A 19,603-nucleotide genomic window follows, 5' to 3' on the forward strand; every position below is an offset into this window, starting at 1 on the left:
CTAATGGCATTCGGCATTGTTTAATTAAAATTAGAAATGAATGCTTGAAAGTTAAATAGGTCACTCTAATGACCAAATATGCTAAAAGCTAATATATGGACAAATGATACGAACGAATTGGTTTTTGAAATGTATATGGTTGCCATATATATGTGTTTGATTGAGAAGTAAATTTGTTTGATTTAGCTCAAGAGCCTAGAGGATCAAAGTTGGATAAGGGAAAGGAAAAAAGTGATCGAAGAGCCGTCGTAATCGTTCGGCAACTTCCGAGGTAAGTTTCAAGTGTTTAAACGTTGAGTAAATTCAATTATAATAGGACATGATGAGTTGATTTAGTAAGATATGATGTGGCCACGATATGTTCTAAGCTCAAATGGTAAGTTCTTAAGTGTTTGAGCTTGGGAATATAAGGGTAATTTGAAATAGTCTGCTTCAGACAGCAGCAGTAACGTGACTTTAGAAAATCACCATAAACTTATGGACTTGAATTAGAGGCTGAATGAGACATGAAATTAAAGCTTAATGAGTCTAGTTTCTTATAAAAGAAACCGTGTAAGCAAAGGAATTTCCGATAATGAGATATTTAAAGTTGTGTGAGACGGTGTCAGAATGAGTCCGAAATCCCCTGTTCTGTTTTTAGAAAACCATTATAAATTGTACAAAAATGGTTATAAGATAAAATGTATATGCTTAGACTCCTTAATGAGTCTAGTTTCAAATGAAATCAAATACAACACATTTTGAATTCTGTAAAATGAGAAATTTGATTCGTAGTGAAGAGTGGTCAGATTAGTCAAATAGTGAAACAGGGGAAACTTTAAGAAAAATCTGGTATTGATTGGCCAAACCTAAAATTCTGGAAATTTTATGGATGGAATATATACGAGTCTATATTCAGGAAAAATTAACAGAAAGTGATTTGGAGTTTTGTAGCTCCAGTCATAAATAATTTAGTGACTATTGCTCAGGAAAAACAGCTTGTGCTGAATTTGAGATTATGTTGTGAACCTTGATAAACTTGTTTTAGTTGCTCACAAGCTATTGATTAAACCCATACTTGAATTCTAAATCGTGATATTGTAAGTTTATGAGTATTCGAATATGAAATGATAGTATGGCCTAATGGCCGATGTGATGAATGTGAAAGTGTATATATGTGATAATGCCTAATGGCCGATGTGATGAATGTGAAAGTGTATATAGTGTACATATGTGATAAGGCCTAATGGCCGATGTGATGAATGTGAAAGTGTACATATGTGATAAGGCCTAATGGCCGATGTGATGAATGTGAAAGTGTACATATGTGATACGGCCTAATGGCCGATGTGATGAATGTGAAAGTGTATATATGTGATAGGGCCTAATGGCCGATGTGATGAATGTGAAAGTGTATATATATGTGATAGGGCCTAATGGCCGATGTGATGAATGTGATAAGTTCCGAAGGGCATTTGTGTCAGTACTATATCCGGGTTAAAACCCCGCAGGCTTTATGCGAGAATATTAGCACTGATTAATGTCCGTAAGCTTCGTGCTCGTAGTATATCCGAGCTCTAAAGACCCGATGACTACGTGTGGGGATTTTGTCCGGGTAAGACCCGATAACTTCGTGTGGAGATTATGTCCGGGTAAGACTTCGTAATAAGAATTGCTTATAAATATATTCAATGCGAAAGGTTAAACAGGTATGTACTCCAAGTTTATATGTGAGCTTGATTTGCACTAAATCATAAGGTAGTTATGTGACGCATACGAGAGCAATCTATGAGACTATTCCTATGATTATGTGACATCGGATCAGAGTGAGAGGTTATGTGAAATCATACGATATATCTATGTCACATGAGCTCACTTTTATGTGAAAGTTTATCTGCCTATTGTATATGATGAGATGTGCATATTCGGTAAAGGGATGGTATGCCCGAAGGAAGAGTGAAATAAAAATTATGAAACTGATTTTCGAGTTGTGAAACTCAAGATATGATTTTTAAGGTGACAGTGTCGCAGTTAGCCAACTGCCTGGAAAATTTTAAAATGGACTGCGATAGTAAGTGAATTTAGTCTGTGAACCCCTCGTGTCCGACTCCGGCAACGGTCTCGGGTACGGGGTGTTACAATTTTATTGGTATCAGAGCTACGGTTTAGTCGATTCTAGGACTAACGTAGCACGCGTGAGTCTATTTATACATGCCATAAAGTGATAAAATGATAGTGTGATGATTTTTGGCTATTAAAATATGTTTGCTGTATTGTAATGAATCTTGATCCCGATCGAGCTGTAGCAAGCTTCTGACTAGGAGAATTTGCGATATAACTTCATTTAGATATGCCTAAATTATTAAGTTGATCAGGTACGTATCATGTACTCGTATTTGAATTTCGATTTGGATTGAATTATAAGGGTATAAGTGATGCAATTTTGAAGGAGTGTTATGACTATAAATGTGATTTTTGTATGTGGCTATGGAACTGGAAGTTGAATGGTCGATAAGCATGTTGTGTTTGTATTCAAGTAATGTAAATGATATACTAATGTGTATTGCTATATGTGTATATGTATGTAGAGACGAAATTGTCGAATGTAAAAAGGCAGTGAAGCGTATAGAGTGGTTGGTTTTCAGCACTAAGTGTGCGGGCAATAAGTGTTCACGGTTGTGAGATTGGCACTAAGTGTGCGGGCAATAAGTGTTCACGGTTGTGAGATTGGCACTAAGTGTGCGGGCAATAAGTGTTCACGGTTGTGAGATTGGCACTAAGTGTGCGGGCTTGAAATGCATGGCACTAAGTGTGCGAGTTTAAAGTACATGGCACTAAGTGTGCGTGGTTGATTATTAAGCACTATGTGTGCGAACCCACTATATTTATATTTTCTATCAATTATTTATATTAAGGGTGCGACCTTACCAAGTTGATTTCGGACAGCGGAAAGGGGTAAGTTCTTGAGTAATAGAGCTTAAATTATGATTTGATTAGATCATGCTTTAAGCAAATCAAAATCATGCTCTTTGTGTGTGGCTATTGAGCCGAAATTGCAAGAATGATAAGTGTCTTGTGTTTGAGTTTTGCTAATGAAAATGAAATACGAATGTGTCATGATTTATTGTTAAATGTGCATGGTTATTCGAATGATGTCCGGGCTAAGTCCCGAAGGCTTTGTGCTAAGTGACCATATCCAGACTAAGATCCGAAGGCATTGGTGCGAGTTACTAAATCCGGGCTAAGTCCCAAAGAGCATTCATGCTAGCGATGTATCCGGGCTAAGTCCCAAAGAGCATTCATGCTAGTGATGTATCCGGGCTAAGTCCCGAAGAGCATTCATGCTAGTGATATATCCGGGCTAAGTCGCGAGGAGCATTCGTGCTAGTGATGTATCCGGGCTAAGTTCCGAAGAGCATTCGTGCTAGTGATATATCCCTGCTAAACCCCAAAGAGCATTCGTGCTGGTGTTATATCCGGGCTAGGTCCCGAAGAGTAATCATGCTGGTGACGTGTATTCGGGCCTTCGTGCCTAGTAGGCTTCGTGCCGGTAATTTGAGCAAAGTTTAAGTGCTCATTACTATACGAATTCAAATTTAAATGAGATGATATGTTTAAAAGTGTACATACATGATGTTTATAGACTTGGTTAAGTCATATCAATGTGTATTAACGAATGAATAAGAGCACTATGTATGTGAATGATTAGAGGCACTGTGTGTGTGCGAATTCCTTTAACCGAGCACTATGAGTGCGAGATCGGTCAGTGGGCACTAAGTGTGTGAAGTGGAGTTCATGTAAGACCTCGTTTGGGACGAAGGCATTGATTTGAGATAGTGTGTAAGACCATGTCTGGGACATGGCATCGGCTCGATATGTGAGAATATGTAAGACCATATCTAGGATATGGCATTGTAAGAGCTATATGTGCTATTGCTGAATGGACACTATTTTGTTTATCTTGTTCAAGAAATTATTTTGATTAAGTTTCGACATTCGAAAGTTTGAAAGAATTTTTGATGAATGTTGATAATTTTGGATATACGAGTTATGCGCTAGAATAAATCTCATGCCAGTGTATTATATTAGGCTTTATGCCTATTCGACTGTATACGGGTAACGTTAACTATGATTGAATGTGCTAAATGAACTAAATGTTCAGGTACGTGGAAGTTGACTTTTCTTTTGGAAATGAGTTTAGTTGAATATTGAGATGTGATAAAGTTATAAAGGATATTTATTGGGATGTTTGAGTATATGTGTACTTTCGGTTAGGTTACAGCTTATTCATGAATGAAAATGTGGGTTACAAATATGTGGGTTGATGATGTGAATTATACATGTTAATATGTGCTCAATATGTGTTTGAAATGCATTTGTGAATTAAGTTAAGTGATTATTGCTTATGAAATCAAGAAAATGAGATATATGTGCATACTTGTAGAAATGTTTATGTATTTGTTTTAAGATAAGAAAATGATTTTATGGATCGATGCGAAATCAGTAATGAATTACAATTGCTAACGATGAGCTAATGTTTATATGGATATAATTCAATAAGAGGACGTTATCCTAAACTATGCATCGGTAGAAATTTTCGAGGACGAAAATCCCTAAAGGGGGGAAGAGTTGTGACACCCCTAAAGTGACCCTAGTCGGAAAGTGGTTTCGGGACCACTAAACCGAGTCATAAAGATAATTAACCGTCATAGTTGATGCTCATTATATGTACATATGCATGTGTGAAAATTTCATGTTTGAATTTTGTTAATAGTAAGTGAATTTTATCAAAAATACGAACAACTATGTTATAATTTGATTGTTATCTGTTGACACTGCTTAAAACTTACTAAGCATTGTAATGCTTACTCCGTTTACTCTTTTTCCTCTGTTTTATAGATCTCATTGCGAAGCTACAGGCTCGGGGATCGTCAGCAACTAGTCACACTATCACTATCCACTGTTTGGTACTGCTATGTTTTGGATTATCTTATGGCATGTATAAAATAGACTAGTGGCGGAAGAATATTTTGGTTAATGTATATAGCCATGCGAAAATGGCTTATATATGTTTGAGCATAATGTTATAATCATTTGGTATGGAATGGTTAATCACTATCATAATTTGTGCTATTTATGCTAAAAGGGCTAGTTGAATCATGGAAACTATGAAATAGGTAAAGTCTACCTTAAAGGCAGATGCTGGCAGCAGCAGTGATGTAGATTTGGAAAATCACTAAAAATGGCAGGATTGGAATTAAATAATGAATAAATTATGTAAACGAACCTTGATGAATCTATTTTCATAGGAAAGTAATGAAACGATCATATGGACAGTATGTTAAGAGATATTCAGGTTATTGTGAGACAGGGCCAGAACGGTTTCTGGATTCCCTGTTCCGACTTTGGAAATTCATTATAAATTAACCAGAGATAATTAGGAGTCATGCCATATATTTATAGATTCCTCTCTGAGTCTAGTTTCTATAGAAACAAACGGCATCAGTATTTAAGCTCTGTGCAGGGAGATATCCAAGTCGTAATGCGCGAAGGTCAGTGTAGTTGATCCCTGTAACATGGGAGACTTTGACTAATAAACTGTACTAATTGGCCCAACCAAAAATTCTAGAAAAAAATATGTAGATGGGCATGTGAGTCTAGTTTCAGAGAAAAATTACGAAACTGATTTTAGAGTTGTGAAACTCAAGATATGATTTTTAAGGTGACAGTGTCGCAGTTAGCCAACTGCCTGGAAAATTTTAAAATGGACTGCGATAGTAAGCGAATTTAGTCTGTGAACCCCTCGTGTCCGACTCCGGCAACGGTCTCGGGTACGGGGTGTTACAAGTCTAGTCATAGGAGCAGCAATTATAGAAAATCCATTTACAAACCGCCGATAATACCCAGCTAGCCCCAAGAAACTTCTAACCTCAGTTACATTTTTCGGTGGTTTCCAATCAACAATGGCTGAAATCTTACTAGGATCAACCCGTATACCATCACCTGAAACAATATGACCCAAAAATCCAACTTCCCGAAGCCAAAATTCACTTTTACTAAACTTAGCATACAGCTGCTTATCTTTCAAAGTTTGCAAAACTATCCTCAAATGCTCAGCATACTCTGTCTCATCTTTTGAATAAATTAAAATATCATCTATAAACACCATAACAAATTTGTCCAAGTATGGACGAAATTTACGATTCATTAAATCCATAAACACAGCAGGAGCATTTGTCAACCCGAATGGCATAACTAAAAATTCAAAATGACCTTACCTTGTTCTAAAAGCAGTTTTAGGCACATCCGACTCTTTTACTCGCAGCTGGTAATACCTAGATCTCAAGTCAATCTTTGAAAACCATGTCGCTCCTTTTAGCTGATCAAACAAATCATCAATCCTTGGCAACGGATACTTGTTTTTTATTGTCACCTTGTTTAACTGTCGATAGTCAACACACAATCTCATAGAACCATCCTTTTTTTTCACAAATAACACGGGAGCACCCCAAGGTGAAAAACTCGGTCTCACAAAGCCTTTATCAGTCAACTCTTGCAACTGAGACTTTAATTCTTTCAACTCTGCTGGTGCCATTCTATGTGGAGCAATTGAGATTGGAGCTGTTGTCAGTATCAAATCAATACCAAATTCTACTTCCCTGACTGGAGGCAAACCCGACAATTCTTCTGGAAATACGTCTGCAAATTCACACACAACCGGCACTGATTCAACTTTCTTTTCAACTTCTTTTGTATTAATTACATAAGCCAAATAAGCTTCATAACCCTTTCTCAAATATCTCTGAGCTGACATCGAAGAAATCGTACTAGATAATGCCTCTGATTTGTCTGGTTCAACCCGCAAAATTTCACCACTTTCACACTTTAATTTTATAACCTTTTCTTTGCAATTTATTATAGCATCATGCAATGTCAACCAATCCATTCCCAAAATAATATCAAATTCATCAAATGGCAGCAACATCAAGTCGGCCAGAAAGTAATGACCCCGAATCATTAAAGGGCATTTCTTGCATACTTTATCAACTATCACACATTTGCCTAACGGATTCAACACTCTAGTTATAAATTTTGTGTTCTCAACAGGTATATTCATACTAGACACCAGTTTCATGCATACATATGAATGAGTAGAATTGGGATCCATCAAAGCAATAACATTAACACCATAAAGAGAAAATATACCAGTAATCACATCGGGTGATGAAGCATCTTCACGTGCCTTTATAGCATAAGTTCTAGCTAGAGCCCTTGCTTCAGATTTAGCTACTGAATCTCTTGCTACATTTTTGCTGCTTGCTTCATTTCCAGCTTTTCTCGAATATCTTTCCCTCGAGTCTGCACCACTAGCTTTTACATTCTGAAATTTTTCTTTCTCAGCTCTCTCTAGGCAGTCTCTAATAAGATGATCCGGAGAACCACACCGAAAACATTCATTCGCTCTACATGAGCCAAAATGATTTCTGCCACACCGTTGGCATTCAAGCTTAACAAATCTCGTATTTCCCACACTAGCCGCAGAAGTAGTTTGAGATTTAGGACCCACATTTTGCTTCTTAGAATTTCCATATGATTGTCCAGCCGAAACCTGTGAACGAGGATTCATATTTCTAGATTTTCTGGATTGCTGTGAGAATGAACTGCTCGTCGGTCTTTTCTTCCAATTCTAGTCTCAGCCTCTACCTTTTTCTTCTCTTTATGTAGTTCTTCAGCTTTGCAAGCTCGATCAACCAGTACTACCATTTCATTTAATTCAAGAATCCCAACAAATACTTTGATGTCTTCATTGAGTCCGTCTTCAAATCATCTGCACATTTTAGCTTCTGTAGGAATATATTCTCTAGCATACTTACTCAACCTGACAAACTCCCTTTCGTATTCAGTAACTGTCATGTTCCCCTGCTTTAACTCAAGAAACTCTTTACGCTTCTGATCAATAAATCTTTCACTGATATATTTCTTCCGAAATTCTTCTTGAAAGAACTCCCAAGTTACTTTCTCTTTCGATACTACTAAAATCAATGTCTTCCACCAATGATAAGTTGAATCCCTCAACAATGATATAGCACATTTCAAGCATTCCTCAGGTGTACAAGACAATTCATCAAATACTCGAATAGAATTCTCGAGCCAAAACTCTGCTTTCTCGGCATCATCATCAATATTTGCCTTGAATTCTTCGGCCCCTTGTTTATGTATTCTGTCAACTGGAGTTCTGTGAAATTTCATCAGATCTACACCTTGAGGCATCGGGGTTACAGGTTAAAAAATCGGGGGAAGTGGGGGAGGTTGTGCATTCAGGTTCGTACGAACGAACTCAGTATACCAGGCACTCATCATTTGGAGAAAGGCTTCCCGAGCCCCTTCTCCTCCTCCTTGACCAACAGTAGGAGGTGGATTTTCAGTTGGCACCGCCCCTTCAGCCGGAGCTGGTGCATTACTCTCTACATCATCAGCCGCAACTGGATCGGGATCCATTTACTATAAAAAAATCATTTAAAAGGTCAGAAGTCGTCACACTATCACAATATATATATGGCATGTATAGCAAAACCCGTACATACAACACATTAGTCCGAGAAGCGACTAAACCTACTCTGATACCACCAAATGTAACGCCCCGTACCAGAGACCGTCGCCGGAGTCGAACACGAGGTGTTAACAGACTTAATTCATTACTTAAACAGCTCAAACAATTTATTTTTAAAATTTCTAGTCAAGCTAGCAATCTGCGTCACAGTCGCTTAAAAATTCATATCTCGAGTTCTAAAACTAGAAATCCAATTCCATAAATTTTTCCTAAAACTAGACTCATATATCTATTTACTAAAATTTTTTCTATAATTTTTGGTCAAGCAAATTAGTACAGTTTATTAGTTAAAGTCTCCCCTGTTTTAGGGTTCGACTGCTCTGACCTCTGTATATTACGAATCAGATATCTCTCTGTACAGAACTTCAATGACTATGAAGTTTGTTTCTCTTAAAACTAGACTAAATAAGGAATCTGTACATGTAAGGAATGACTTCTAATTATTTTTTTAAAATTTATGATTAATTTTTAAAGTCAAAATAGGGGATCTAGAAATCACTCTGGCCTTATTTCACAAAAATTCAAATATCTCCTAAAATATAATTTATATACCTGTTTTGTTCAATTCATATGAAAATAGACTAATTAATCTTAAATTTCATAACTTACTCATCATTTAATTCCATTTCTACTATTTTTAGTGATTTTTCAAATTTACATCACTGCTGTTGTCAGATTCTGTTTTATGGCAAATTTCACTTTACTAAGGATTTTCATGGACTAAATAGCATTTTAAACATACATAACATCAAATATGACTTAGATTGGCCATTCCAATGGCTAATCAATTACAAACCCTTTTCATACCAAACCATATCCATATCATAAGATCAATTACACAAAGTGAGTGTTTTGCCATACATGCCACATTCAAAATACACAAGCCATTTTACCAATTTAAGCCTTCGGATAGTGTGAACGAGTCTTCGACCTATCCCGATTCTCAAGCCGGCTTGTCAAAACTACAATGAAAGAAAAGGAGGGAGTAAGCATAAATGCTTAGTAAGTTCACATGCAAATAGCAAGTAACATAATCACACAATCTCACATAAAACATCATTTGCATAAACAACACCAAGACATTCATGTTCCATTTACATTTAATATCTTTCTACGATTTCATCATACCAAGTTTTCAACCCGAGGGTTTAAGCACATACCTGTCAAATTTTCTCATTTACCTTACTTACCAACATGTCACCTTCATTTTAGGCCTTCTTCTTATTCACTTAAGATTCACCCGTTGAAAACATTGGAATATAATTCGAATACGCAGATCTCATGAACATAAGAGCCATACCTGCAGCTAGACAAACTCAATAGCCTGCGAAACTTACGTAGCCAAGCTACCATGTAACCCGCCCATAAGTGAACTCAGACTCAACTCAACGAGCTCGGGCGTTCGCATCCATAAGTGAACTCGGACTCAACTCAACGAGCTTGGATGCCTAGTTACATCTCACGAACTCGGACTCAACTCAACGAGTTTGGAACTCAACCATCCTAGTGACATGTCACTTGTATGCTAATCTATTCCCAAGGTTCAAACGGGCATTTTCCTCGATCACACATCTTTGCCGTCTTCCACGGAATATCGAAATCGATACTTCGGTGATAGTTCATACTCATCAAGTAATTCACATAATTACATATTATTCAACAATAACCACAAAGCATAATATTTCATGATAATAATCAGCATCATATCATATAAACAACATTAAATTGCTTAAAATGACAATTATGTTACTACATTGACACATGAACTTACCTCGGTACAAAATTATTAGCAATTGAGCCTATTCTTCGTAAACTTTATTTTTCCCTCGATCGCGACTTGAATCTCATTTCTCTTGATCTATAATGCCAAATTAATCTTATTTAATACATACATTCATCAAAACAGCATTTAATATGAACTTTGGAAAAATTACACTTTTACCCCTAGGCTCGGGAATTAAACTTCATCCATTATTCTTATGTTTTATGACATGCTGATCATTTTTCCCTTCTATGGCAACATCAAATTCACACTCTAACATGTACTTATGACTATTAGGTATTTTTACTAATTAAGCCCCTTTTACTCGTTTTCGCTTAAAACCGAGTAGTATAAGTTGTCTAACATAATTTAAAACCTCATATTCTATCATAAAACACCAAAATACATAAATTTCACCTATGGGTATTTTTCCAAATATGAACCCTAGGTTGAATTATTGCTAGCATAAGCTTAATCGAGCTACCGGGATTCTAAAAACGTAAAGAACATTAAAAACGGGGCTTGGAATCACTTACTATGGAGCTTGGAAGCTTGAAACAAACCCTAACTATGGAGAACCCTTGAAATTTCGGCCTAATGAAGAAGATGGACAAAAATTGGCTTTTAATTTTGTTTTTAATTGATTTTAATAACTAAATGACCAAAATGCACTTACTACTAAACTTTCCAAAAATTTCATCCATGTCCAATTTTTGTCCATAGACTTAGAAATTGGTCAAATTGCTATTGAAGACCTCCTCATTAATATTCCAAAACAATTTCATACTAAAAAATCCTAGAATGCAAGTTTTACAAATTATTTGATTTAGTCCCTAATTTCAATTTAAGCACTTTAGGCATAGGATTTCATCACGAAATTTTCACACAATTGTGCAATCATATCATAAACATCAAAATAATTATAAAATAATTATTTCTATCTCAGATTTGTGGTCACAAAACCACTATTTCGATTAGGCCCTAATTTGAGATATTACATTCATAAACAACACCATTTACAAGTCACATCTCATGGCTAAATTCACAACTCAAAACATACTTAAAATGACACTAGCCTATACATGTCATATACCATATATACAAGCTTCGAAAATACCAACAAGATGATCGATAGTGTGATGACGCTTCCCGACGATCCCTGAGTCTGAGTTAGCTTTGATAATCTATAAAACATAAAAAAAATATTACATATAAAGCTTCATAGCTTAGTAAGTTCGTACTAATAAACTCAACAGTTCATAATATTCAAATTAACAACTAATAAACTCTTAGTAGCTCTCATATCATCATTCAATTCTAATCCATGACCATTTATCATGTTTATACAACATCATCAAGCTTCATACACATAATATCAACTACTACATAAGTATCGTACATACCTGTACTTTCCCGTATTTATTTATTTCATTCACACCTCTTTGTTCACTATATTAAATCGTTCGAAAATCTTTCAATGCTTTAAGAACTCGCACACTTACTGTATAAATGATTAGCTGAAGCTATAACAATATTGCACACTTACTACCAGCACATTAAATGAAAGCTATATCGGTATTGCACACTTAGTGCCACATATAGCCGAAGCTATTCCAATTCACATACTAAGTGTTGTATATAGCTGAAGCAATCTCGAAACGCACACTAAGTGCCAAATATAGTAGATTTTTCGTCATACATAGTCATAATCGCATATATACAATTTATACATTATTAAAGCATTAAGAACATATGTAACACCCAAAAAATCCCGAAATCTCAAATTTTCCTTTTTTTTTAATGCTTAGCATTTCCTGTTAAGTGTTAATTATGTGATGGTAGGTCTTGCTCAAGGTTTGAGTTCAAACCTAGGGGTAAAAGAAATTATAGTTTAATTATTAAAAGAACCCTGATGGCAAGTAGGTTGGCTTTTGAATAAATGAAGGGAAAATTGGACAGAAAAGAGCCTGCTGGCCTAGAGGATAAGTGGTGTGTTGATAGTGTCAGAGGTCTGGGGTTTGAATCCCACTTTACTCAAGAGAAGGATTTATTTTTGTTTAAAAGATGGACAGAGGTGGTGTTAGAGTTGAACTCTGTAGGGAGTGATAAGAGGAGAAATTTGAAGAGAAGATTAATGGGTTATCAGGGAGAAAAACGAGGAGATGAGAAGTAAGGATGAGGTGGAGTCGAATTGGGAACTTGGGCTTGAGAAATTCAGCTATAGGGGGCTGCAAATAGGTGTTGAATGGGAGGTGGCCAGGCTAATGCCGAATTCCCTTCACCTTATTGCCAGAAACCCTTTTCCCTAAAAGACAAAAACCCTTTGGTTTACTCTCTTTTCTCTGTGCCGATTTCCCTTCCTTCCTATACACAATATTCTTTGTTTCACTTTTGGTTTAGTCAACTTCTTCTTCCTTTTTTTCCTTGGTTCTGAATAATCATTTGTTTGCCATTCAAATCTCAAGGGCCGAACACCTCTTTGGCCGATTACCCTTGGTGCCGTCACTACCCTTTCCACTCAGTCGATTCTAGCGTAAGTGTTCACTCTTCCAATAAGTTTGTTTTACTAAGTATCAATTATTGTCCCTCACTTCTTCTAATTGGCCTTGGGTAGGAATAGGTATCGAATATCAGTCTTTGGATCTCTGCCGATTTGCTGCTCAGGGGAGAGACTTTGGTAAGTACTCTGTATCTTAGTTGGCCGAATGGTCATAGTTAAGGTAAGGGGGACTTGTGTTGGATACAAGTCACCTGTTATTTTGGTTTTAATAGTGAAGATTGGTGCGATCTAGGAGCTGATTGTGGTTAGTTCTTAAAGAAGAGGCTGTTATAACTTGTCGCGCAAGGTGAGGTTTCGATTTTGGTAAAGATATGTATTAAGCATGTTATTAATTGAAGGGTGATATCGATTGTAGGTTCGGGGCTAAGGAAATTGCAACACGTTTTGTTACCAGGTGTGTACATACACTGCACACACAAGTAGATCGACAAAAGTCGAAATGCCGAAAAGTCGAAATGCTGAAAAGCCGAAAGTTTGGCTACGGTAGTCTTGCGAGTGCATGAACACTCGTAAGGGGGAAACCAATAGGTTGCCTGAGGTCCAGGGGTGATTCCATGGACTTGGGTTGTGAATTGGCCATACGGGCCGAAATGGGCTAACTGGGCCCGATGGGCTATTGGGCCCATAATAGTCAAAAATTGATAATTGATGTTATGTGATGAAAAATTATATGTAAGCATGACGGTAAATGTGATTGGGCCTAATAGCCGTATAAATGTGACTTGGGCCTAATAGGCCACATAAATGTGATTGGGCCTAATGCGCCATATGAAGGAGATTGGGCCTAGTGGGCGATATGCAAGTATGTGGATTTATCTGGGCTTCATAAGAGGTTTTAGGCCTAGTATATAATGAGTGCATAAAACTTAATTAATTTATTAAGGACCATGGACAAGTAATAGGGTTAAGGTGTGGCAACGGGTATGTGCATGTCTAGGATTGGATCTAGGGAGAGGTTGGTACTTAAGCGGTCTTCATGACCCACCTCCTCTTCTCTGGAATCCTACCTAGTGCGTAGTATTTGTTCATCTTAGCTCACGGGATTTGTTAACGGGCCAAGGTATGTAAAAACTCGTAATAAAGGAAAATTACTGCTAAAATACCCCTATGCGTTGAGTGTAAGATTTAGGATTACTATATGTATATCTACTGCATTCATATGATATTCTGTTTAGGATGCATATGGGAAGGGAATTACGGAATGGAGAAAGTATATGAGGGTTGCATGGTTGCTTGACAATCGTGGATCCACGACGGATTGTTAAGCCTATTATATGATTGGCAGCTTGCTACAATAAAGGTAGTTCTGTAACTAGGCTACCATTTATGTGTATCGATTGGGTGGGTTGATTTTTATATCCCCACATGATGTGTAACGGGGGACGGAGCTAATGTGTATCGGTTGGATTATTGGGGCAGTTGCACTGCATTGCATTGCATGTATGTTGTATGGTGAATGATGGATGCTTGTTACTTGTTGAGGGTTGTACACACTGAGTTTGTGAAAACTCACCCCCTCTTCTATTTTTCTCAGGTGATGCTTAGTAGGAGGTTCGATGTCTGGAGGGACTCTAGGTGGCTAGGTAGCAAGACAATTTAGATTCATTTTAAAAGTATATAAGTTACTCATTTATTAAGTAATTTTCATTTAGTATGGATTGTAATAAGGCCTTCCCCTTTTTATTATTGTTTGGATTATTAAATTCGTGCATTGTAATTATAAGAAGTGGAACATGGATTTTCTAAGCTATAGTTTTCTTTTAATGCTACGTTTCCACAGCTAAAGTTTTAAAGGATAAGTTTTCTTAAGTCAAATGTTTTAAGCAAAGCTTTGCAACAGAAAATAGATTTTACTAAGTAATTGAGATGTAACTTTTTAAGGAAGGGTTTTCAATCAAAACGAGGTTTTCGCTAAAACACTTCAATGTGTCACGCCAGATTCAATCATAACATCTGGGCCGAGTTTGGGGTGTTATATTTAGTGGTATCAGAGCCCAAGTTACAAAACTCAGGCTGTGAAGTAGGCCTTATTACTTGATTTCTTTTTTGTGTTTTTAAAAAAAAATTGAATTACAATATTTTAGAAAAGGGGAAGTCTTGCTGAGCAGCACACTGAGTCTTCTTCATCGAACCAAGTAAGTTCTTTTGTACTTAAGCCTGTTTAAATTGTTATACAATAGATAGTTAGAGGGCTACTCTAGACAATTATGTTAGAATGAAACAGAAGCCCGTAGGATCTTGAAACTGTAGAGGATTTTCAAAAACAACCTTTTCTTTTCAAAAACATCAGGTTAATTATTGAAACTAACTAAAAATTCATAAAATTTTTAATCCAGAAAATACGTGAAACGGCGATGGGTGCTAGAAGAGGTGCAAGAGGCTGTGGCTGAGGCTGTGGAAGTGTGAGGGCTAAATCTTCGGCATCGGGCAATGTGCCTGATGTTGGAGGAGAAGAGGCTCTGGCCTCACTCGTGGCTGAGAATGGATAGTACGACCGGGCCGCGGGGGATGATGCATTGTCACAAGCAATGCTAAGGAATTTAGAGAGGGTCGTTGGGCCCAATAATGGCACGGGAAATCGGGAGTCCATTCCGGAGTGACTTCGATCAAATAGGGCTGAGGTCTTTAAGGGCGTGGCTGGTGTGGCTCCTAACGTGGCTGAATATTGGTTGGAAGCCACGGAAAGGATAATGGAGGACTTGGACTATTCACTGAAATAGAAGTTGAAAGGGGCAGTCTCACTGCTTAGGGAAGAAGCTTATCAGTGGTGGCTGACATTGAAAGAGGGCACTCAACCTGAGCAGGTCACTTGGGAGTTCTTCAAAGCTGGGTTCCAAGGGAAGTATGTAGAAGCAAGTTATGTGGATGCTAGAAGGAAGGAGTTCCTGAACTTGACTAAGGGAAACAAATCGGTGGCGGAGTATGAGGCAGAATTTCTGCACCTTAGTAGGTATGTAAGAGCTATGGTGGCAATGGACTATGAGTGTTGCATTAGGTTTGAGGATGGACTAAGAGATAGCCTCAGGGTATTGATAGCCCCACAAAGGGAGCAAGTTTTCTCGGAGTTGGTAGAGAAAGAAAAGATAGCAGAGGAGGTGAAGCGCACGGTGTGCTTGAATCGAGACACGGAAAGGGGTAAGAATAAAAGGGAGGCTGAGACTCTTGGTGTTGGACAAAGGCCTAGGGCCAGAGTTATTAGGCCAGTTAGAGCAGGGACCTCTGCTGCTAATCCAAGGGTGCCACCTTGTGCTGATTGTGGGAGAAGCCGTGGAGGCAAGTGTTGGAAGAGGACGGGAGCTTGCTTATCTTGTTGGTCTATAGAGCATAGGATCAGGAATTGCCTTAAAATGCTAGGACAAGTACCAGCCATAGGCCGAGGTGGTGCTCAGCCACCAAGGGGTGGTCAACTACAGCCAAGGGGTCGTGGGTAGGCAAGGGTGGGTAACGACAATGGACGTGGATGTGGGGCACTAGGTGGAAATGCAGGCCATGCTGAGGCGAGGCAGCCAGCTTTGGTTTATGCTGCTCATCACCGAGAAGACGGGGATGGCCCAGATATGATAATTGGTATGTTCTTTATTTATGAGATACCTTACACTACATTGATTGACATTGGATCGGCTCATTCATATGTTGCATGCAATATGACTAAACCTTTGGGTGATTTGTTTGAAATTACTATGAATGAGATGACTGTGATAAGTCCGTTAGGTCAGTCAGTGGGAGTGAGTAAGTTGTTTAGGGAGGTACCCTTAGTAGTTCAAGGGGTTACCTTTTTAGTGGACTTGATGGAGTTGCCATTTAGTGAGTTTGATTTAATCTTGGGTATGGACTGGCTGGCGAAACATCGAGCCATCTTGGATTGCGCTGCAAAGCGAATGGTGTTAAGAGCGGTGGAGGACAAGGAGGTGGTGGTGATTGGTGAACGCCGAAATTATCTGTCGGACGTGATTACGGTGTTAAGGGCTGAGAAGTTGTGCAGAAGGGATACGAAGCCTATTTGGCTTATATTAGCAACACGGAGGTTAAGAGCCCTACTGCTGAGGAGTTGAGAATAGTTAGGGAATTCCCTAATGTTTTCCCCAAGGAGCTGCCAAGGTTGCCGCCCAACCGAGAAGTGGAATTTGGAATTGAATTGTTACCTGATATGACTCCGGTGACCATTCCCCCTTATCGGATGGCACCAAAGGAGTTGGTGGAACATAAGGCATAAATTCAGGAATTATTGGATCAAGGATTCATCCATCCAAGTATGTCTCCGTGGGGAGCACCGATGTTATTCGTGAATAAGAAAGATGGGACGTTGCGAACGTGCATCGACTACCGGCAGTTAAACAAGTTAACTATTAAAAACAAGTATCCCCTGCCAAGAATCGATGATCTTTTTGATCAGTTTAGGGGAGCTTCCGTTTTCTCGAAGATTGACTTGCGTTTGGGGTATCACCAATTGAGGGTTAAGGAGGCGGATGTTCATAAGATAGCTTTCAGAACCCGTTATGGGCACTACGAGTTCTTGGTGATGCCATTCAGGCTGAAGAACTCACCTGCCGCTTTTATGGATCTTATGAATCGGGTCTTCCAACCCTACCTGGACCGATTCATGGTAGTTTTTATAGATGACATGTTGGTGTACTCAAGAGATGAGGGTGAGCATGATACGCACTTAAGGATTGTGTTGCAGACTTTGAGGGAGAAGCAGTTGTATGCCAAATTTAGTAAGTGCGAATTTTGGCTGAGGGAGGTTACTTTTCTAGGACATGTGGTTTCAGCGGAGGAGATTAAGGTGGATCCCCGAAAAATTGAAGCGGTGTTAGAATGGAAAACACCCAAGTCGGTGTCAAAAATCTGAAGTTTTCTAGGCCTGATAGGGTACTATAGGCAGTTTGTTGAGGGCTTTTCAGTAATTGCTACACCCTTAACCAAGTTGTTAAGGAAGGGGGTACCGTTTGTTTGGACGGGCAAGCAGCAAGAGAGTTTTGGAAAACTTAAGAAGGTTTTAATTGAGGCCACTGTGTTGATTCAGCCAATGCCTGGGAAGGAGTTTACGGTTTATAGTGACGCATCGCATGTGGGCTTAGGATGTGTATTGATGCAAGAAGGAAAGGTGGTTGCGTATGCGTTACGACAACTTAAGACTCACGAGGTGAATTACTCAACCTATGACTTGGAACTAGCTGCAGTGGTTTTCGCGCTTAAAATATGGAGGCATTACTTATACATGGAGAAGTGTACAATTTATTCAGACTATAAGAGTTTGAAGTACTTCCTTACCTAGAAGGAGCTCAATCTTAGGCAGCGTTGGTGGGTGGAATTTTTGAAAGATTATGATTGTATGATTGAATACCACCCTGGCAAAGCAAATGTGGTAGCCGACGCGTTGAGTCGTAGGGTTAAGTCAGACTTGAGGGCTATGCTAGCCCGTTTAAGTTTGTTGGATAATGGTAGCTTGTTAGCTGAGATTCAAGTAAAAGTGATGTGGATCAAGCAGATAAGGAGTAAGCAATTGATGGATGAGACCTTGGGTGCTCGTCTTAGACAAGTAGAGAATGAGGAGACATCAGACTTTGGGTTAAACAATGAAGGAGTGTTGTGTTTCCGTGGGAGAATGTGTATACCTAAGGACAATGGTCTAAGACAGTCTATTCTGCAGGAAGCACATAGTAGCCTCTATGCTATGCATCCTAGTGGAAACAAGATGTATCAGAATTTGCATGAGCTTTATTGGTGGCCTGGACTTAAGCACGAGGTTATGGAATTCGTAAGTAAATGCTTGGTTTGTCAAAAGGTGAAGGCAGAGCATCAGTTGCCTTCAGGGTTGCTTCAGCCAGGAAAGATTCCACTTTGGAAGTGGGAAAGGATCACTATGGACTTTGTTAGTGGGCTACCCTTAACGCCTACTAAGAAAGACTCGATATGGGTTATAGTGGATCAGTTAACCAAGTCTGCCCATTTCGTACCGGTTCACACCGATTACTCGTTACAAAAGGTGGCTAGGTTGTATGTGGTGGAGATTATAAGGTTGCATGGAGTGCCAGTGTCCATAATATCTGATAGGCACCCATGTTTGACTTTGCAATTTTGAAAGAAGTTGCATGAGGCGTTGGGTACTAGGTTAAACTTCAGTACAGCATTCCACCCTCAAACTGATGGACATTCAGAAAGGGTGATCCAAGTATTGGAAGATATGTTGAGGGGATGTCTGATTGAGTTCTGAGGTAGCTGGGAAGACTATTTGCCGTTAGCCAAATTCGCGTACAATAATAGCTATCAAGAAAGTATTGGGATGGCTCCGTATGAAGCACTATATGGGTGAAGGAGTCGAACTCCAACATGTTGGATGGATTTAGGTGAACGAAGAGTTTTGGGCCCTGAGTTAGTAGCAGATACTAAGGATAAGGTAAAGTTGATTCAGGATCAGTTGAAGGAGGCCTCGGATAGAAAGAAATCATATGCTGACCTTAAGCATCATGAGATAGAGTATGCAGTAGGGGACTTAGTTTTCCTTAAGGTCTTTCCATGAAAAAAAGGTGTTAAGGTTTGGACGGAAGGGGAAGCTAAGCCCAAGGTTCATTGGGCCATATCGGGTTGTAAGGTGAATTGGGCCAGTCGCTTATCATCTGGAATTACCTCCTAAACTGAGCCAAATCCATGACGTGTTTCATGTCTCCATGCTGAGACGGTATCACTCAGA

The 19,603-nt window shown here is 38.6% G+C and overlaps 1 protein-coding gene across 1 annotated transcript; it reads left to right on the forward strand.

The window, feature by feature from the left end:
- The first annotated feature begins 15,875 nt into the window (after positions 1-15,875).
- On the forward strand, positions 15,876-17,125 carry LOC107941801 (uncharacterized). Its single transcript, XM_016875410.1, has 3 exons — positions 15,876-16,335; positions 16,387-16,885; positions 16,927-17,125. The coding sequence occupies exons 1-3, from the start codon at positions 15,876-15,878 to the stop codon at positions 17,123-17,125; spliced, it is 1,158 nt and encodes a 385-aa protein (XP_016730899.1).
- The last annotated feature ends 2,478 nt before the right edge of the window (positions 17,126-19,603 follow it).

This window comes from Gossypium hirsutum, chromosome A02 (assembly GCF_007990345.1).
Source record: "Gossypium hirsutum isolate 1008001.06 chromosome A02, Gossypium_hirsutum_v2.1, whole genome shotgun sequence".
NCBI classification, from domain to species: domain Eukaryota; kingdom Viridiplantae; phylum Streptophyta; class Magnoliopsida; order Malvales; family Malvaceae; genus Gossypium; species Gossypium hirsutum.